The 21,346-nt window shown below is 48.3% G+C and overlaps 1 protein-coding gene and 1 long non-coding RNA gene across 2 annotated transcripts in view; one reads left to right on the forward strand and one right to left on the reverse strand.

Annotated features, from left to right (window-relative positions):
• Positions 1–8,089: 8,089 nt before the first annotated feature.
• Positions 8,090–16,255, reverse strand: LOC131478487 (synaptonemal complex protein 3-like). The gene is made up of 9 exons (XM_058658300.1): positions 16,129–16,255; positions 15,344–15,473; positions 14,755–14,812; positions 14,549–14,583; positions 13,817–13,934; positions 12,481–12,580; positions 10,971–11,069; positions 8,941–9,045; positions 8,090–8,803 (listed from the first exon to the last, which is right to left on the reverse strand). Exons 2-9 carry the CDS (start codon positions 15,444–15,446, stop codon positions 8,744–8,746), a joined length of 678 nt encoding a protein of 225 aa, XP_058514283.1. The 5' UTR covers positions 15,447–15,473; positions 16,129–16,255; the 3' UTR covers positions 8,090–8,743.
• Positions 16,256–16,312: 57 nt separating this feature from the next.
• LOC131478489 (uncharacterized) overlaps positions 16,313–21,346 on the forward strand; it is a 33,253-nt gene continuing 28,219 nt past the window's right edge. The window contains exon 1 of the long non-coding RNA XR_009244492.1: positions 16,313–16,606. This is a non-coding gene — a long non-coding RNA (uncharacterized LOC131478489). The remainder of the gene's footprint in view (positions 16,607–21,346) is intronic.

A 21,346-nucleotide genomic window follows, 5' to 3' on the forward strand; every position in this document is an offset into this window, starting at 1 on the left:
GTCTTTTCTGGATATTATACATAGTGTTTTTAAAGAGCAAGTAACAGGTATAAGCATTGAGCACCCACTGATTTTTAATGTGTCCTACGAAGTTTAGCTTGTCATGCTTTTGGCGTTCTTGCTTTTGGTATTAGTCATGGCAAGCGATCTTTTTTTTTTTTTTTTTAATCATAAATTATAGTGGTAAGAAATGTCCTAGATTTGGGGCTGAATGAAAAACAGAACAAAACAACAAGAAACAAACAAACAAAAAACAAAACCCACCCAGTGCCAGTTGAAGGTTAACTCCCCCTGTAAGAGGAATTGCGCTATTTCCATGTGTGTGCTTGCCTCTGTCACAAGAATATGGAAGAAGTGGTGAATTCTTTTGTGTACCCTACCACACGTCAAATGTTGTTAGTGCCTGCTGTTTCACTGCTTGTTGGGTGAAGAAACAGTTAAAAACACACCTTAACTCAAAGCTGACCTTTAACAGACCGCTTAATTCCCTCTGAGAAACTCATGTTACAGGGGACCACTAATGATAGGAAGAGGGTCATTAGCTGTACAGAATTATGGTATATCATGACACAGGACTTCCAGTCCTTTTTCTGTCCTTTGCTTCATCTCCACCATAACTGGTCATCTGCCTGTTTGTTACTGTGTGACACTTGACCTCCTTGGTGATATCATGCACAAATCTGACAGCTGAGGAGTGTGTCACGTGGTTGCTTCTGTGTGCATATGTTAATCACAGTTTTCATCTAGAAAAAAAAAAGTGAGCCTTGCGTGAGGGTTACAGTGGTTACTCTTGGGCCCGGTGCGGTAGCCTAGTGGCTAAAGTCCTCACCTTGCATGCACCGGGATCCATACGGATGCCGGTCCCGTCTCCCAGCAGCCCCACTTCTCATCCAGCTCCCTGACTGTGGCCTGGAAAGCAGTTGAGGACGGCCCAAAGCCTTGGGACCCTGCACCCGTGTGGGAGACCAGAAGAAGCTCCTGGGTCCCGACTTTGGATCGCTCAGCTCTGGCCATTGCGGCCACACGGGTAGTGAATCAGCAGATGAAAGATCTTCCTCTCTGTAAATCTGACTTTCCAATAAAAGTAATAAATAAATCTTTTTTTATTATTACAAAGTCAGATATACAGGAGAGGAGGAGAGACAGAGAAGAAGATCTCCCGTCCGATGATTCACTCCCCAAGTGAGCGCAACGGCCGGTGCTGTGCCGATCCGAAGCCGGGAACCTGGAACCTCTTCCGGGTCCCACACACGGGTGCAGGGTCCCAAGGCCTTGGGCCGTCCTCGACTGCTTTCCCAGGCCACAGGCAGGGAGCTGGATGGGAAGTGGAGCCGCCAGGATTAGAACCGGCGCCCATATGGGATCCTGGCGCGTTCAAGGCGAGGACTTTAGCCGCTAGGCCACGCCGCCGGGCCCCAATAAATAAATCTTTAAATGGTTACTCTTGAAGTTTAAATTTATAGCTTTAGAACATGAGCCAAGTGTGGTGGTTTTTGACTGAACCCAAGTTTCTATTTTAGGGTGTCAATGACCTGGAGGTGAGCCAGAAAAATCTCCTTGCTGATGGAAAAGGAAGCTTAAAAACGAAGTTGACATCTTGAAGAAGAAAATTATTGCTGAAACTGTAAGTGGCCTGTGTTCTACACTGATGTCTGAGGCCTGGCTGATGTGAGCCTTGGGATCTTCGGACTTGCAGAGTTGGATGTAATGACTGACTACATTCCTTCCCTCCTTCCATCATTTTTTTTTTTCTTTTTTTAAGGAGCAACAGCAAGACTTGGCGAATATTCAAAGGGCTCTGCAAGCCATGCTGCTTTTGTGAATCTGAAGAAACACTTTCCAACACAAGTTCTATTATAAAGTCTAACATTAGCTGCACTAATTCAAGTTCTGGCAGAATTAGGCACTTCTTCTTTGTCGGTTTTTTTGGGGTTCTGTGTGTGTGTGTGTGTGTGTTTGAAATGCAAGACCCTGTTTCTGTTTGTTCCTAAACAGTAGTGTGAGTAGCAGCAGTGAAGAAATTAAAATGTTTAATGCTTCTGGCTCTTTGCTAGTAATGGTGAGGTTTTTTTCCTTTCTCCCTGCAGTTAACCTGTAGCAGTGGGGATGCCTTAGCTTTCAGTTTGACCTCAGTGAACATTTTTCAGTATCAGGAAGCAGAGAGCACAGACACCAAAGGGTACACCGTCCATCCTTAGACAAGCAAAGAAGGGAAACCAATCTGAACCCTTGGCATTTACTCCCTATGTTACAGAGACAATTCTAAAGCATTTGTGGTTTCCCCAGGAGAACCTACTCTAGGGCCTTGGAAGCACAGTTAAAAGCAAGTCACTGTGTGTGTTTCAAAAAGCTAAACGGGCACACATAAATAAGACACTTGGACAAGATAGATCTCACATCTGTGCTGAGCCGTGGGTGTGGATGTGTGGATGTCGTTTTCCACACAGGCTTCAGTGTGTCATTCAGGAAGTTTTGATCCACCCGCCCTTACCACTGATTGCCAATATTTTGTAAAGAAGATTCTACGTTAATAAGAATGTTAATATTAATATTAACGTTAATTATAATTAATATAATATTAATATAATTCTATGTTAATAAGAATTCTATGTTAATAAGAATTATAATAAGAATAATAATAAGAATTATTAATTGATGATAGCTTAATTAGATAAGTGGTTTTACCTAATTGTTTAAGGATCTCATGTCTGTCTTCAAACATAAAATAACCGGAGTTCTTTGCTTTTCAATTTCAATGTTCAGTGATAAAATTGAATTTTCAACATGCATCCCTGTGAAGAATGATGACTTGTGGTAGGCTTCCTTTTGTAACATGTATTTCATGTTTAATGGCACACTAAATTCCTGTTTGGCTGTATTTCATGCAATAAATACTCAGTTGTTTCAAAATACATTTGAAAAAAATAAGTAAAATGTGTTCTTTGTGTTGATGAATTATTTGCATCATTCAGAAGGAAATATTTACTGCCTTTGGTATGAGAGAAGTGATGTTTTTCTCAATTTCTGTATGCTTTCCATTGTATTAATTTTTCTTAAAGATTTATTTGAAAGTCAGAGTTACAATGAGAGAGGGAGAGAGAAAGAGACAGAGAGAGACAGATCCTCTGTCTGCCGACTCACTCTCCAGATGTCCTCATGCTTGCCAGCGGGCTATTTGGCCTGATTGGAGGAATCCTGCGGAACCCTTGCCAGGCCAGTCCCCAGCCATGGCTCTCACGTGCACTAGCAGGTGTTGAGGTCTACTCGGGGACACCACTAACAACCACTACCAAGCCTGTCTCCAGTCCCTGGCTCCCTTTTGCACCGGTGGGAGCAACAGCCTGGACCGGCCTGGCTCTTGCGCATACCAGCAGGTACCTTGCCCTGATTGGGGTGGCCCTCCAGAATCCCTACCATGCAGGCCCCCAGACCCAGATCTCTTGCGTACCAGCATGTCCCCAGCCCCAATCCTCATGCGCACTGGTGGGTGCAATGGCCTAGTCAGGAAGATCCTCCAAGTCCCTTCACATGGCTCACACAGGCCTTGCTCTCCTGTGTGTCAGTGGGTATGGTGCTCTGGCCCAGTCCTCCCCCAGCCCCAGCCCTTGCATGTGCAGCTGGGTGCTGCGGCATATCCCAGGGCCACCCCTGCTCTCAGTGTTTCCTGGCAGGTGCAGTGGGCCCACCCAGCTCACCTCCAGCCTTGGTCCTTGCAAGTATGGGTGGGTGTTGTGGCCTACTCAGGGAAACCCCTAAGAACACCCAACAGGCTGGTCCTCAGACCCAGAACTCGTGTGCAACCTCCTGTCACTTGTGGTGAACTGGGCTGGACACGGCTGCAGCATCTCAGCATGGGTGTGGACTGGGTCTGGGGTGCCGCTGGCTGGGTTAGCCTCAAGCGCTAGCTGGTGCTCGTGAGACCCAAAGTGGGCATAGAACAGGCTTGGCTTGGTCTCGGCACCCACTGAATACATGAGAGCTGCTAAGAGCTGGAATGGATGTGGGCTGGTCAGGCAAGGCCACTGTGCCTGCCGGTGAATGCCAGGACAGGAGCTTGGCCAAGTCAGGCTGAGCCAAGCACCCAACGGTGTACATGGGGTCTGCGACTGGGAGGTGACCTGACAGAGGAGCTTGGGGAACTCCTCTATCAGGATGCAGTTCCTGCTGGTGAATGCAAGAATCGAGGCTGGGAGCAGCCCAGACCAGGGCAGCTTACAGTAGCCTCCAGTATAGGTATGGGTCAGGTCTGGGGGCAGGCCGGACTGGGCCAGTTCATAGCACCCCTACCCCCTCGGCAAATGTGAGAACCGAGCTGGGATGCGGGATAGGCTGGGTTGGGCCCCAACACCAACAAGTTCACATCAGGGCCTAGATGGACTGGGCTAAGCTGTAGTACCCATCAGCATGAGCTAGAACTGGGGGCAGGCTGGGCGGAACCAGGATGCCGCACTCACCAGTGAATGCCGAGGCGAGGCAGGCCATGCCAGAGTAGGCCTGGCACATGTAAGAACCACCCTCCCTGGGGGGGGGAGCTGTCTAGTTCTATTAAAAAATGTTTTACTTTATTTTGAAGTTGTTTACTTATTTGAGAAGAAAATTATCCATGTGGACCACTGGTTAGGGTGGGAATGGTCAATGAATGGGGAAAATTGTATGTGACAATTTCTTCCAACTTTGTTCTTCTTCCCATATCTGTGGGAGGGGGAGAGACGAGGGGAGAGTGCCACTCCCAGCAACCTAACCACATCATTACCTGGGCCTGGGTTATGGCCACTTGATGTCATCCTAGGGTCCCCGTTGAGGAGCATGTTCCAAGGTTACTGTTTAAGTGCTTTTGATAGTTCTCATATGCTGTAGTTTCATTGCCCCCAAGGTTGAGGAAATCCTCCCAAAGTCCATTGGCTGACATAGTGCACCTTTGAGTCTCCACTCACCCAGATATTTGCTGTCAAAGCTTGGCTGGGAGAGTTGCCCCGTTTGTTTCACCCTCCATCCTCTGCCATAGTACTAGGTGTCCTCTGCAGGTCTTGGTGGTCTGTCATGTCCCCATGTGCATCTGTTAATCCCCATGCGCATCCAGACATGCCATCCACTGCACAGGTGTCGGCAACTAAGGGGGTCCAGTTCTGACACAACACTCCACAGTCAGACCAAAGATCCCGTGATTTTCCTCATGGTTGGAGTTTTGAGTCAAGTGTTCCAGTTGCGGGGCAGGGGGAGTTGCCAGAGAAACCTTGCTTGAGCTTACCCCAGATCTGACTTCTGTGTGTGCTAGTCAGTGTGGGGTCCAACTCAATCCGTTACCAACATCAGCATAAACACACATGCTGGTGGTTGCAACGGCCTGGTCAGTTCTGTCTCCAGCCCTATCCTAACCTTGCCCACCACACACTCAGCCCTCACATACACCAGCAGGCACTTGAGCCTAGTCAGAGCAACCTGCAATAACTCCCACCAGGCCTGCTCCCAGCCCCAGTTCCTGTGCATGCCGGCATGTGTAGCAGACTACTCCAGTCCATCCTACCCACATCCCACTCAGCTCTTGAACAGACCAATGGGTCCTGCATCCTACTAGGTCAGCCAAACCAACCCCACTATCCAGCCCACACTGATGCCAGCAGGTGCTACTGCCTGTCCAACCACTCCCAAATCCTAGCCCTGGTTCTCATGCTCACCAGTAGGAGCTGCAGCCCATCAGAAGGGTGCCCACAGTTTCCCTACTAGGCCAACTCCAAGCCCTAAATCTTGTACCTTCCAGGGGGTTCTACAGTCTAGCCTGACAAGACTTGCCCCTCAGTCCCAGCACTTGCCAGCTGATGCTGCAGCAAAACCCAACCAGTCTGCATTTACTCTGGCTCATACATACACAGTGCATACGGTCACCTAGCCCAGCCTGGCGCTTCCCTTCACCCAGCTCACCTGCAGGCCAATGGATATTGTAGCCTTGACCAGCCTGGTCTGCCCCAATTCCCAGCTCTCATGATCACCAGCAGGAGCTGAGCACCGGAGCCCCACCATGCCCTACCAGGCACCCCTCCCCCCCGGGGGGGGTGATTCTTACATGTGCCAGGCCTACTCTGGCATGGCCTGCCTCGCCTTGGCATTCACTGGTGAGTGCGGCATCCTGGTTCCGCCCAGCCTGCCCCCAGTTCTAGCTCATGCTGATGGGTACTACAGCTTAGCCCAGTCCATCTAGGCCCTGATGTGAACTTGTTGGTGTTGGGGCCCAACCCAGCCTATCCCGCATCCCAGCTCGGTTCTCACATTTGCCGAGGGGGTAGGGGTGCTATGAACTGGCCCAGTCCGGCCTGCCCCCAGACCTGACCCATACCTATACTGGAGGCTACTGTAAGCTGCCCTGGTCTGGGCTGCTCCCAGCCTCGATTCTTGCATTCACCAGCAGGAACTGCATCCTGATAGAGGAGTTCCCCAAGCTCCTCTGTCAGGTCACCTCCCAGTCGCAGACCCCATGTACACCGTTGGGTGCTTGGCTCAGCCTGACTTGGCCAAGCTCCTGTCCTGGCATTCACCGGCAGGCACAGTGGCCTTGCCTGACCAGCCCACATCCATTCCAGCTCTTAGCAGCTCTCATGTATTCAGTGGGTGCCGAGACCAAGCCAAGCCTGTTCTATGCCCACTTTGGGTCTCACGAGCACCAGCTAGCGCTTGAGGCTAACCCAGCCAGCGGCACCCCAGACCCAGTCCACACCCATGCTGAGATGCTGCAGCCGTGTCCAGCCCAGTTCACCACAAGTGACAGGAGGTTGCACACGAGTTCTGGGTCTGAGGACCAGCCTGTTGGGTGTTCTTAGGGGTTTCCCTGAGTAGGCCACAACACCCACCCATACTTGCAAGGACCAAGGCTGGAGGTGAGCTGGGTGGGCCCACTGCACCTGCCAGGAAACACTGAGAGCAGGGGTGGCCCTGGGATATGCCGCAGCACCCAGCTGCACATGCAAGGGCTGGGGCTGGGGGAGGACTGGGCCAGAGCACCATACCCACTGACACACAGGAGAGCAAGGCCTGTGTGAGCCATGTGAAGGGACTTGGAGGATCTTCCTGACTAGGCCATTGCACCCACCAGTGCGCATGAGGATTGGGGCTGGGGACATGCTGGTACGCAAGAGATCTGGGTCTGGGGGCCTGCATGGTAGGGATTCTGGAGGGCCACCCCAATCAGGGCAAGGTACCTGCTGGTATGCGCAAGAGCCAGGCCGGTCCAGGCTGTTGCTCCCACCGGTGCAAAAGGGAGCCAGGACTGGAGACAGGCTTGGTAGTGGTTGTTAGTGGTGTCCCCGAGTAGACCTCAACACCTGCTAGTGCACGTGAGAGCCATGGCTGGGGACTGGCCTGGCAAGGGTTCCGCAGGATTCCTCCAATCAGGCCAAATAGCCCGCTGGCAAGCATGAGGACATCTGGAGAGTGAGTCGGCAGACAGAGGATCTGTCTCTCTCTGTCTCTTTCTCTCTCCCTCTCTCATTGTAACTCTGACTTTCAAATAAATCTTTAAGAAAAATTAATACAATGGAAAGCATACAGAAATTGAGAAAAACATCACTTCTCTCATACCAAAGGCAGTAAATATTTCCTTCTGAATGATGCAAATAATTTCATCAACACAAAGAACACATTTTACTTATTTTTTTCAAATGTATTTTGAAACAACTGAGTATTTATTGCATGAAATACAGCCAAACAGGAATTTAGTGTGCCATTAAACATGAAATACATGTTACAAAAGGAAGCCTACCACAAGTCATCATTCTTCACAGGGATGCATGTTGAAAATTCAATTTTATCACTGAACATTGAAATTGAAAAGCAAAGAACTCCGGTTATTTTATGTTTGAAGACAGACATGAGATCCTTAAACAATTAGGTAAAACCACTTATTCTAATTAAGCTATCATCAATTAATAATTCTTATTATTATTCTTATTATAATTCTTATTAACATAGAATTCTTATTAACATAGAATTATATTAATATTATATTAATTATAATTAACGTTAATATTAATATTAACATTCTTATTAACGTAGAATCTTCTTTACAAAATATTGGCAATCAGTGGTAAGGGCGGGTGGATCAAAACTTCCTGAATGACACACTGAAGCCTGTGTGGAAACGACATCCACACATCCACACCCACGGCTCAGCACAGATGTGAGATCTATCTTGTCCAAGTGTCTTATTTATGTGTGCCCGTTTAGCTTTTTGAAACACACACAGTGACTTGCTTTTAACTGTGCTTCCAAGGCCCTAGAGTAGGTTCTCCTGGGGAAACCACAAATGCTTTAGAATTGTCTCTGTAACATAGGGAGTAAATGCCAAAGGGTTCAGATTGGTTTCCCTTCTTTGCTTGTCTAAGGATGGACGGTGTACCCTTTGGTGTCTGTGCTCTCTGCTTCCTGATACTGAAAAATGTTCACTGAGGTCAAACTGAAAGCTAAGGCATCCCCACTGCTACAGGTTAACTGCAGGGAGAAAGGAAAAAAACCTCACCATTACTAGCAAAGAGCCAGAAGCATTAAACATTTTAATTTCTTCACTGCTGCTACTCACACTACTGTTTAGGAACAAACAGAAACAGGGTCTTGCATTTCAAACACACACACACACACACACAGAACCCCAAAAAAACCAACAAAGAAGAAGTGCCTAATTCTGCCAGAACTTGAATTAGTGCAGCTAATGTTAGACTTTATAATAGAACTTGTGTTGGAAAGTGTTTCTTCAGATTCACAAAAGCAGCATGGCTTGCAGAGCCCTTTGAATATTCGCCAAGTCTTGCTGTTGCTCCTTAAAAAAAGAAAAAAAAAATGATGGAAGGAGGGAAGGAATGTAGTCAGTCATTACATCCAACTCTGCAAGTCCGAAGATCCCAAGGCTCACATCAGCCAGGCCTCAGACATCAGTGTAGAACACAGGCCACTTACAGTTTCAGCAATAATTTTCTTCTTCAAGATGTCAACTTCGTTTTTAAGCTTCCTTTTCCCATCAGCAAGGAGATTTTTCTGGCTCACCTCCAGGTCATTGACACCCTAAAATAGAAACTTGGGTTCAGTCAAAAACCACCACACTTGGCTCATGTTCTAAAGCTATAAATTTAAACTTCAAGAGTAACCATTTTAAAGATTTATTTATTGGGGCCCGGCGGCGTGGCCTAGCGGCTAAAGTCCTCGCCTTGAACGCGCCAGGATCCCATATGGGCGCCGGTTCTAATCCTGGCGGCTCCACTTCCCATCCAGCTCCCTGCCTGTGGCCTGGGAAAGCAGTCGAGGACGGCCCAAGGCCTTGGGACCCTGCACCCGTGTGTGGGACCCGGAAGAGGTTCCAGGTTCCCGGCTTCGGATCGGCACAGCACCGGCCGTTGCGCTCACTTGGGGAGTGAATCATCGGACGGGAGATCTTCTTCTCTGTCTCTCCTCCTCTCTGTATATCTGACTTTGTAATAATAAAAAAAAGATTTATTTATTACTTTTATTGGAAAGTCAGATTTACAGAGAGGAAGATCTTTCATCTGCTGATTCACTACCCGTGTGGCCGCAATGGCCAGAGCTGAGCCGATCCAAAGTCGGGACCCAGGAGCTTCTTCCTGGTCTCCCACACGGGTGCAGGGTCCCAAGGCTTTGGGCCGTCCTCAACTGCTTTCCCAGGCCACAGTCAGGGAGCTGGATGAGAAGTGGGGCTGCTGGGAGACGGACCGGCATCCGTATGGGATCCCGGTGCATGCAAGGTGAGGACTTTAGCCACTAGGCTACCGCACCGGGCCCAAGAGTAACCACTGTAACCCTCACGCAAGGCTCACTTTTTTTTTTCTAGATGAAAACTGTGATTAACATATGCACACAGAAGCAACCACGTGACACACTCCTCAGCTGTCAGATTTGTGCATGATATCACCAAGGGAGGTCAAGTGTCACACAGTAACAAACAGGCAGATGACCAGTTATGGTGGAGATGAAGCAAAGACAGAAAAAGGACTGGAAGTCCTGTGTCATGATATACCATAATTCTGTACAGCTAATGACCCTCTTCCTATCATTAGTGGTCCCTGTAACATGAGTTTCTCAGAGGGAATTAAGCGGTCTGTTAAAGGTCAGCTTTGAGTTAAGGTGTGTTTTAACTGTTTCTTCACCCAACAAGCAGTGAAACAGCAGGCACTAACAACATTTGACGTGTGGTAGGGTACACAAAAGAATTCACCACTTCTTCCATATTCTTGTGACAGAGGCAAGCACACACATGGAAATAGCGCAATTCTCTTACAGGGGGAGTTAACCTTCAACTGGCACTGGGTGGGTTTTGTTTTTTGTTTGTTTGTTTCTTGTTGTTTTGTTCTGTTTTTCATTCAGCCCCAAATCTAGGACATTTCTTACCACTATAATTTATGATTAAAAAAAAAAAAAAAAGATCGCTTGCCATGACTAATACCAAAAGCAAGAACGCCAAAAGCATGACAAGCTAAACTTCGTAGGACACATTAAAAATCAGTGGGTGCTCAATGCTTATACCTGTTACTTGCTCTTTAAAAACACTTGTATAATATCCAGAAAAGACCTAGAAAGGACTTACATGCGTTTCAGGTTCCACTATGACGTACTGCTGATCAACCTAAAGACCAGCTGTTCATCATAAAACCATGAGTATTGAAGTTGCTAACAATCAACCCATCTTCTACACATACAGTATGTATTTTCCTTGGAAGAAATCACGATCAAGCTATTCCTGCTTTAAATACACTAGTCCACCCGACCTGCTGCCCCAGCACCACCAAAAAATTGAAGTAGTAAAGATTGCTAAAAATGGAAATATGTTTGCTGATTGTCTTGAACCTGGAAAAACAATTTCAAAAATGCAAAAGGAGTGACAGTTGAAAATATATAGCCAAAACATATATAACCAAAACCAAACTGTCTTCTGCATACACACTGCATTTTCCCTTGTGTTACCTAACACAACTGACCTTTAGGTATTCGTCATAGAGGTCCTTAACTGTACTCAGTGTCTCCAGCTGGAGATCTTTAGCTTGCAGGAAAAGCCTTTGCTGGTCATGAAACATCCCCTGCAAATTATTTTCAAAAAGAAATGGAAGTCAGGTAAATCATGGTAGGTAGAATTCATACACCAACAGACACTAAGTTTTAAGACTAGTCTTTACTTGCTAACAGGTTCTGCTTTAACTGCCTTTCCAAGCCATTTTTTATCCTTGTGTTCCACATTACTACACCAAAACCACACACTCACTCTGAGTGGCAAATTTCCTTTAAACACACGTCTTAATTCTTCATCTCAAAACATACATCTTAGTGTTTGATTTCAGCATTTATCGTCTCAATAATGAGCTGGTCATCAATGGGTAAAACCTGTACAATAATCCCACTTAACAGATAAGTGGGAAACAGGCTTTGTTACCAATACGGAAAACATGTATGCACTCGTGTTCTTGCTGCCATGCACATCAACACTGGGCCTTCTATTCCTTGACCTGCACTCCAGAGAAACTGCCATCTTCTCTGCCACCTGCTGCACACTTCTACAGTCAACCGCTTTTAGAGTTTGTCATTCCCGGTAACAGTGGAGACAGGCTGCAGCTGTATGCCAGACGCCTTTCTGGGCCATTTACTGAAATCATCCAATAGACCCCTCATTTAATTCGCACAGTGACTGTGTGGCTTATGTACTAATCTTGGGTCTCCTTTCACCAAAGAAGAAACCGAGGCAGAGAGAGAAAGACTTGGCTCACGGTTTCACAGCTAGCAACCGGTTGGACAAGAGTTGGAACTCAAACTGTGTGGTTCCAGAGACCCTGGACCCACTGTACCGTGGTGTTTCTCCATTTTCCCTAACATGCAATTGCAATTTCCCAACCTCTGTAGTCACTCAGTCCATAGCACAGCTCAGAAGTCTGCCGGGGTGTGACGCTACCGAAAGGAACGCCTTTATCTGTCCCAGTCCACACTCCTTTGGCACCGATTTCCTCAAGCCCACCTTAAAAATTTCATGGTCACCTTCACATACAGACCCTGCCCTTTTCTTCCTCTGTTCAAGCGCCCTACTACACTCCAGTCTTGGAGAACGTACTTTCCACCCTGCTGTGCTACAATGACAACATGTCTCATTTGAAACTTACCACCACCATGACGGTGCCCTAACTTGGACCTGTGATGCTTCTCAGTCATTATACTCTGCTGCACATTCACCAGTCCACTCTTGGAAAGCAATACCATGCCTTCTCCTCTGCCCAGGAGGCAATAACTGCTCTCCCGTGCTCACGCCCAACTGTGACTTTACCAGCCCACTGCAGCCCAAAGGGGGACATCGAGTCTTCCATATTACTGCCCCTTCCACCCTTCTTTGTCCACCCGGAATCATGAACTCCCATTTCTCTGTGTAATTTCTGCAGGAACTATTATCTCTGCTGGACGCTTTGTTACAACCGAGTAATTAATGAAGTATCCTAGCCTGATACCAACAGTTAATCTTTCCTGCTGTTCCATGGTTTTCTGCACGCCCATGTCCCAGTCTTCAAAGAAAGTCAGAAACTGCTGAGAGTAACTATCGCGGATGTTTTGCCTGTAAAACATGATAGTGAACACAGTCATTTCTCACAGTGACATGACAGACTGAAGAGACTCAAAGTCGATTTGACACAACGCAAGCACAAAGACTAGTTAACAGGATGAAAGGAGAAGGGAACGAATAGCAGCTGAAAACGCCTCATGGAACAAAAAAAAACCAAAATGACTCGTGGTTCTCATTGCAAGGGCACTTGTTCCTAACTGACTGGTAGAGAAACCACCTCATCTCACACACTTTACCCCTTGAAAGGTGAGGAAAATTTAGTGCGCTGTATATTTTCCAGACATACTCATTTTGTCTAGAGGGATTTGCTTTCCACTTCTTCCTCCTATGCTATGACACAGACCATCTCATATGACATGTAGAAGACAATGGGCGTATTGTCCACACACCCTGGGCAATTTTCAAACTACCTGCTTTTTAGCACTGACACACCAATGATACTTAAGCAGCAGCAGCAATGACCAAAATGCAGTCAAAGAATACAGAACATTTACGACACAGATTAGCTGTTTTCTAAACAATTAAATACCATTAAGTCTCAAATGACTAATGCTTTAAAACACATTTGCAGTTCATTCAGCTAGGATATATCCAAAAAGGCATAAAAAGCTCATTTTATGGGAATAAAATGTCATGCTTATCTGAAAGGACAAAACCAAATCATATTCATTGAGTTCTGGGTGCTGTGCACGTGTGTGTGTGCGCACGCGCTTGCATGCATGTGTAAAGAAACTTATCTCCTCTGGGCCAGCACGATGGTTCATCTGGCCTGCAAGTGCCAGCACCCCATAAGGGCACCAGTTCGTGTCCCAGCGGCTCCACTTCCCATCCAGCTCCCTGCTTGTGGCCTGAGAAAGCAGTCAACGATGGCCCAAGGCCTTGGGACCCTGAACTTGCGTGGGAGACCCAGAAGAAGCTCCTGGCTCCTGGCTCCTGGCTCCTGGTTTTGGATCGGCTCAGCTCTGGCCGTTGCGGTCATTTGGGGAGTGAACCAGTGGATGGAAGATCTTTCACCTGTCTCTCCTCTCTGTAAATCTGACTTTCCAATATAAATAGATAAACTTTAAACAACAACAGTAACAAAGAACCTATCTACTTAGAGGAAAACTGGGATGAGATAGCTTTTTTGTGGAAATACCAATTAATAAAAGATTGTGTAAAGTCCTTTGGCCACCAAGTGTTTAAGGACTGATAGAAATGTTAGGGTTTAAGAGTGAAGCACATTACCATTGCTCTTTTTGCACTTTCAACATTTGCTCAAGTTCCTCCTCGGTGGCATTGCCAGAAGCATCTGCCTTCACCTTGCACCTTCTTCTCTTTGCAGGAAGTGCCCACTGATTCTCAGCTACATGGAACATAAATACCCGTTGAAACTTAGTGTGGAAAAGTGTTCTGTAGCTGTACATTCAAGTCAACATGTTAGACATTGGCTCAACAGTACCATACATATATTTACAAATCCTAACACAGGCAACATTCCCGAAAGCAAGATTTATGCACTTAACTTCTGCGAACACCTTCAGGTACAATGTTAGTATTCCAACACTACTTTGTCTAAGTGCGGATCAACTTTTAGCTTATGGCCAATAAAATGGAATAATCATGAAAATACTTTCTCTTGTTGAAATGTCTACAAAGTTTCAAATGATGGCTTTAATTTCATGAGAAGATGGGTAAAAATTTAAATTGTTCACGTAATGAGCACCTTCAGTTTCAAAAGACACAACGAAGCAGAATATTGCTTGCACTCAAAGAAAAAAATACTGTATTTTTGCTTTCTGCATCAACAATTTAAAAAGCTAAGTGAGGAAATCTGGGAAGCTGAATGATGCACAACACTCATACAGAATCCTACATATGAGAAGAGCAGTCCCGGAGGCTAGCATGTAATACTGCCTCTTGAAACGTCTCATGGTTTAGATGGGTTGTTTGCAAGGGCAATTATTTGCTAAAGCATACCTGTGCGTCCTTGACACAGCTGCTGGGAGCTATCCCTGTGGAAAAGTCACATCAGAGATTTAAAACAAGAATACATAAAATAACACGTGTGTTTTGGGAGAGCTCTGATGCCACATGTGGGCTATGTGATAGCCACATGGAGACAGAGATCACCCGATCTCAATGTAGAATTGGGTGGTAGGTGAAACAAGCTTTAAACACATTACCCCACTTGCTGTGCAGCTGCTCCGGCAGAAGGACGGCTGTCCCCATGGCTACCAGTTTCTGGATCATTGGTTGTTAGGGGGTGAGGAGGGGTGAAGAGGAACATATGGTTAAAGGAGTATTGCAGGGGAAACATTTCTTAGGGAGAAACATCCCCAGGGTAAAGTGAGCTTCTCGGCCTCTTGGCCAGCAACCCCTCTGAAAGCAGACCTGCCTGGGGATTCCCCAAGTGCAGGCCGCTGGACTCAGGCCAGGGCCCTGAACCACGTTGCTCTGACCTTTGACCCAGGCCATTGGGATCCGGGGCACAGTAAGCTGAACGCTTCCCACCAGGCAAACGGTAAGGACGGACATGCAGAGGCAAAAGAACAGCGGGGAGGGGAGTGAGGGTGTGTGTTGGGGGGTGCCGGGGCTTCTACTTTCCAGACTAGGGTGTGATGCATCTTGCACGGGGTAGAGGCCAAAGGCAAAACCCGGGGATGGCGCCGCCCGCCCTGTGCCTTGCGTCCAGAGATGAACCCTGCCCTCCCCTGGGGCGGGCACATCCCTGCCAGTCATCCAGCCATGGCCCTGCCCGTGGCCATCCTTTACCCTGGTGCAGTGACTTTCTTGCTGTTCCTTGTGAAGCCTCCCTTTGAGTCACCGAAAGTTTCCGGAAGCGCTTCTTGCCATCAACTTCCTTGGGAGACTGCATTCTCCCCTGCGTGCACGGACTCCTGGGCTAAACACATGGGGGGAGGGGCGTCAGCGAGGTCAGTGACCCTAGGGACTCCCACTGGGGGCAGGGAGGGGAGCCCTGGCAGGGCTGGCTGCGGCACCCCTCTCCTGCCCCCTCACGCCTAACTGGAGCCCTAACTGGAGCCTCACGCTTAACTGGCTGTGGGAAGCTCCCTGCGGATAGAGCCGGATCTGGCCCGAGGGGCCTTGCCCTTTCAAACAATCTACACCGCCGCCCCCCCCACACACACACGCCAGGAGTCCCTCAGGCCACTGGAACGGCCTGAGCTGCTGGGGGGCAGGGCAGGAGAGAGCTGCACGGATGCTCTCTCTCACCCGCCCCCATCCCGCCCACTCCACTTGTCCATGCTTGCTAACGATGGAGAGGCCACCCTCCCAGGAGCTCAGGGCCTCACAGCCTATGGCCCACCCCGGACCCCAACCCTATCTCCCCCACTGGGTCAAACCACTAGCTGCCCACCCTCCCGCAGGGGTTCTGGTTGGCAGCCACGACAAACAGCAATGCCAATGGCAGGACACCATCTAAGGCGTGTGCCAGGCCCCAAGCCTCCCTGGACTGTTCCCCCGCTTCCCCAAATGGCCAAGGGGTACTGCCCAGCCCACTTCCTGGCCACTGCCACCACCCCCAAAAGTCTCACAGGAACGTAGCAACAGCAAACAAAATGGCGACTGCTCTCCACAAACCGTTCCCGCCCACAACACGGACTCTAAGTGGCGTGCGTGGTGATTGGCTGGCATGGCGCATGCGCAATGCCATCCCGACAGCCACACCCCTTCTGCCCTGAAAAAAATGCCATCTGCACAAGGGGGGCGGAACTCAGTGTTGCTAGGTAGTCCAGCACTTCCGCTGCTCTTGGATGCTTCTGGAAAACCCGAGTGTGTTGACGTTGGAGTGCCTCAGACGTGCCGCGCTTTGATGACGGCAACGTTTCTCCCGCCTCCCCGGCGTTTCGACGACGGTGGCGGCAGCTGCGGTGTGTGGAAGGCGTGGATAGGCGGCCACGGCGGTGTCTGGATGACATTCTGGACACCAGCTTAGTGGCCTGCCCTGGACTCTCCGCCTAACTCACTGCGATGGACACTAGTCCGTTCCGGTTTCTGTGCCGTCTTCTGGAGGTGGGTCATTGATGATCATGCTGATTTCCGTTTGGGGTTCTTGTCTCCTGCCGAGATAGAAATACGAACGGGGAGACTAGTAATTTGGGCAAAGTTGAACAAAATTTATTTAAGATGAGGGGAATAAATATACGTTCTGTGGGTCACCCTTCACAGAAATACCCGTCATCAGTGGGCCAAGGTGTTGCCCGTGAATAGGACAGAGCAAATGAGAATGGTGCCATGAAGGGAAGTGTGAGGTGAAATGGAGAAAACCAGCAGCACGCCACCCACAGTGCCACCCACAGTGGGAAGCTGGTTACCTGGGCTTCCCCTATCAACCATCCCCACCCTCTTCCCCTGCTGCCCTCCTCCCCTCCTCCCTCTCCTCCTACTCTGCCCTTCCCTACACCCTCTCTAACCTTCAGGACTCTCCTGCTACCTTGTTTTCCCTACCCCCTACCCGCCTTCCTCCTGCCCCCATCTTCTAACTTCCCTTTGTACTCCCCTCCCCCCCACTTCCAAGCTTCCCCTTGCCTCCCTCCCCTAGACTCACTGCATCCCCTCCAGCACCTGCCCCTTCCCTTCCTCTCTAGGCCTCCCAGCCTGCCTCTGTTAACCTCCACTACCTCCACTCCACTACCTCCCTCCTCCCATCCAACTTCTGCTTCCCCACTGTGTCCCTGCCCGACCCTCCCCCCCAGACTCCTTCCTGTCCTCCCTCCCCCTGCAGCACTTGCAACCCCTGGTCTCCCTCAGCACTCCTCCAGTCTGCTGTGTGGTGAAAAAGGAAGAAAGTGAGGGTGACACTTCTGACACGCAGTAGAAAGCAAGCTGTTCTATACTTGCCAACCTGCCCCTGTGTCCACACCTTCTTTGCCCCTTTCCCCATCTGTCCCCCCTCATTAGCTTGTCTTTGTCTCCCTCCAGGACCCCTACCTCCCTCCTCATCCTTCTGTCCCTCTGTTCCTCCACCAACCCCTCCCCCTACTGCTTCCTTCCATCCCACCTAAACCCTCCTCACATCAACCAGCTGCCTCCCATGTATATGCCCTCACCAACACTTTTTGTGGGTGCAGTGGGGTAAACCAATTAGCTATACAAGTGGGTGAGGTCTTTTCCCAAATGCGACAGGGGATACAGCATGGTATACAGCTGACCTGCTGTATGGTGTGTCCAGCATGGCCCTGACCTGCATAATGGGAATGTGAGTGTCTCCAGCCAGCTATTACAGAGACAAACATTACATTGCAGGGTGCAAGAATTAGAGCTCACCTAAGTGTTGAATCACAGCCTACTTATACCATATTTCCCCCTTCCCCCCACAGCTGTGGAAGTTTCTGTCCCTTGATCTTAAGGGATGCTGAAGGATGATGATCCATCTTCTAGATTTATTTCTGCCGATCAGAGTCCGATCCCTGCCTGGTTATCATTGCTTTGATCAGTCAGGATGATCTTAATGGGATAAAGACAGAGTGTACAGGGGATGCCTCTTAAGAAAGGGAACATTCATTCTAGTGTTTCCCAAATGGTGGGAACTGATAGACTTTCCTTCCCCAAACTGTGGAACCGTTTTAGCCTAGGCAGTGTCTCTCTTGATAAACATATTGCTGTTAGAGCATAATGTGGCAGGGTCCGCACATGTTCCACATTGTTCTACCATTGTGTATTGTGGCTAATTGGTGACTACCTTGGCTAGGTCATTCTCAGACACAAATAGCTGCTGTACAATCCGGCCCGAACTCTGGGGTAGGTTGCCCCAGGCAATATAGATATATCTATATAGATATATAGATATATTTTTTTTTCTAAAAGAAGCTTCGTAAGGCATATCAAGATTTTCTCCTCTTATGGCGGAAGCACTCACCAAGGAAATCCTCTCCCAATAGCAACCACCAGAGAGAAGTGAGCAGACATAACTGAAATATGTCTCCCGCAGTGAGCAGTGGTCTTTTTTTTTTTTTTAAAAAAAAGATTTATTATTATTGGAAAGCCGGATATACAGAGAGGAGGAGAGACAGAGAGGAAGATCTTCCATCCTATATTTCACTCCCCAAGTGAGCCGCAACGGGCCGGTGCGCCCCGATCCGAAGCCGGGAACCAGGAACCTCTTCCGGGTCTCCCACCCTGGTGCAGTGTCCCAAAGCCTTGGGCCGTCCTCGACTGCTTTCCCAGGCCACAAGCAGGGAGCTGGATGGGAAGTGGAGCTGCCGGGATTAGAACCGGCGCCCATATGGGATCCTGCGGCGCATTCAAGGCGAGCACTTTAGCCGCTAGGCCACACCGCCGGGCCCGAGCAGTGGTCTTGATGTGGGCAAAGGACATTTTGTTTATCCTTTTGCTTTTTGGGTAGTTACCTGAGATCTTTAGTTGCCTCACAAAAGAGTAGGCAGACTTAGCCTCCGTGTGTCCCTGTGAATATTCAGGAAGGGGCTGCTTAATCCCCATAGACGCAGGCAGTGCAGAATACCCTGCCCCTCATCTGCAGTGGGAGTGCTAAGCAGCACCTGGGGAAGGTTCCTTCCGTTTAGGCTGCAGTGTGGTTAGAAAGGGACCCTTCCTGGTAAGGAGGAAGCTTGGATCCCAACCATGAAGACTCCCAGACCTTCACCACAAACTATTAATACGAGCAACAAGGACTATATCCCAACTGCCAAGGAGGCCACAGGGAATTGGATGCCCTCGGAGGCCGAGTACTCTGAGGTCACCCACCCCCAACCGGAGCTTCCGCAGGGGATGGAAGAAGTCCAGACACTACCGCGCAGAAACCAACGTCATCGGAAAGACAACCAGAAGCCCTGAGCGGTGCAGAAACAGAAGAACAATAAATGTCCTTCGGGACCAGGGAGGAGAGCTTTCTCTGGTCCGATCCTGGCTCCACCTCTGGACCCCCACCCTCCCTCGCAATGACCATCGGGATCGCTCCGAAAACCCCTCATAGCAAACAAACAATCATACAAACTAAAAAAACCTAAAATAAATAGACAAACAACAAAAAGTAGAGCTTGGAATCTGACAGGAAAGAGCTGGCGTGGATTGGCTCATGCCTTGCTGGGTGGGACACAAAGATTAGTCACTCCTCACCATGGTGTTGGGGATTTCCCTGCACACCCCCCCCCAAAACAAACAAACAAACAAAAAAATGTTCAGCACCTTAATTGTCGACAAATGTCTTGTTAGAGTTACAAGTCAGTCTAGATTACCCTAAAATCTGCCAAGATCAGCAAAATTATACTTCAACACAACAAATGGCTAAATACTAAAATGAAATAGACACGAGACAGCTGAATGGTACCTTATAGCCATTTTAAGGTATATAGCAGCCGGTCCTGTATATAAACTAAAATCGAAATGTCAATGAGCTAATCATAGGTTGTGGTTAAGAACTTGCTTTTTTTTTTTTTTTTTTTTTTTTTTTTTTTTTTTTTTTTTCACATACTGGTTACTCAAAACCATGTGAATTCCATAATGTTGCAAATTGCTGTTGATGTTATATTGGGACTCTTAATTGACTGGGATGATATTCTACCAGCTCTAACTTCGGACCAGAAATGGTCTCCCCAAGAAACTGTTCAACCCATCCGGACAATAAAGTAGCTGGACTCTATGCTTGGTATACGTTTGCAAGGAAAGAATCTTGATTGAATTTGAACTGTAATACTGCATCAAGGTGGAGGAATCCACCAGGGGGGAGGGGCGTGGGGAAGGGGTGGGGGGATTCCCAGAGCCTATGAAACTGTCACATAATGGAAAATAATTAATAAAAAAAAAAAAAAGAAAGGGACCCTTCCTTCCAGGATTTTAACAAAAGGAGAACTGCTGGGGATTGGCTGTTTGTGATTGGAGGGAGGGCAGTTCTGATTCTGGGGGAATTTTTGTTCCCGTATGCTGTCAGAATAGCTAGCATGTTGTGCCTGACCTGTTTTGATATGTGCTCTATCTGATCTTGAGTACCCGAATCAAAGAGAATGTGAGAGTTAACCTTAGCATTGCAAAGGACCAAGCTTCAAGGTAGTCTTTGTTAGTTATTTAAAAAGATTGGAGAGTTCTAGTTCATACGATATTATGATATTATTACGCGCAGTTAATTCCCACAACCTGGTTCTTTACCGTGAGCTGAAACACACCAGACGCAAGGAGGTATCTTAGGAGGTTTATTCCAACGGGGCAGGAACAGCAAGAAAGAGGAGGAGAGAGAGAAGGGTAGGAGAGGGATAAGAGCGGGATAAGAGCAGGATAAGAGCGGGATAAGGGAGGGGTAAGAGAGCGAGCCGCACCTGGGGGGGCCTTTTTGTTGGCCAGGTGTAGGGGTGGGGATTGGGAGGGATTGAGGCCAGGCCCCCAGGGGATTGGCGCCTGCAGGTGAATGCCTAGGGATGATTGGCGAGTGGGCGGGGTTGGGGAGGGGGCTGGAAGATTGGGGTGGGATTCAGGTGGAATGCCAGGTTACATCTGATTGGTGGACGGCTGGACCGGCGCGAACTTCCTGAGCTGTGAGGAAGAAGGAATGGCGACGGGTCCAGGGAAGGATATTGGAATAACTCCTTACATTCCTCCCTTTTGTTATATATAAAGGAAGAGGGGCATTGTTCTCTATGGCTTCTAGGAGCTGGTTTCTCTTGGCAGTGGTTGCAGCCTGGTGGGAAGAATTGGAGATGGAGGGACGCTTCTAGTCCTGCGAAAGAAACTGGTTAATGGTTTGATTAAAAAAAAGTTTACATTTCAGTGGCTGGGAATGGAGGGAAGGGTTATTAAGAGTCC

This window comes from Ochotona princeps, chromosome X, assembly GCF_030435755.1.
Source record: "Ochotona princeps isolate mOchPri1 chromosome X, mOchPri1.hap1, whole genome shotgun sequence".
NCBI classification, from domain to species: domain Eukaryota; kingdom Metazoa; phylum Chordata; class Mammalia; order Lagomorpha; family Ochotonidae; genus Ochotona; species Ochotona princeps.

Coding starts and splice junctions, on each gene's coding strand:
- LOC131478487 (XM_058658300.1), bottom strand. CDS start 15,446: ATGCAGTCTCCCAAGGAAGTTGATGGCAAGAAGCGCTTCCGGAAACTT. Junction 9,046..10,970: donor TCTATGACGAATACCTAAAG/GTCAGTTGTGTT, acceptor TTTCTATTTTAG/GGTGTCAATGACCTGGAGGT. Junction 8,804..8,940: donor AGAAAATTATTGCTGAAACT/GTAAGTGGCCTG, acceptor TCTTTTTTTAAG/GAGCAACAGCAAGACTTGGC.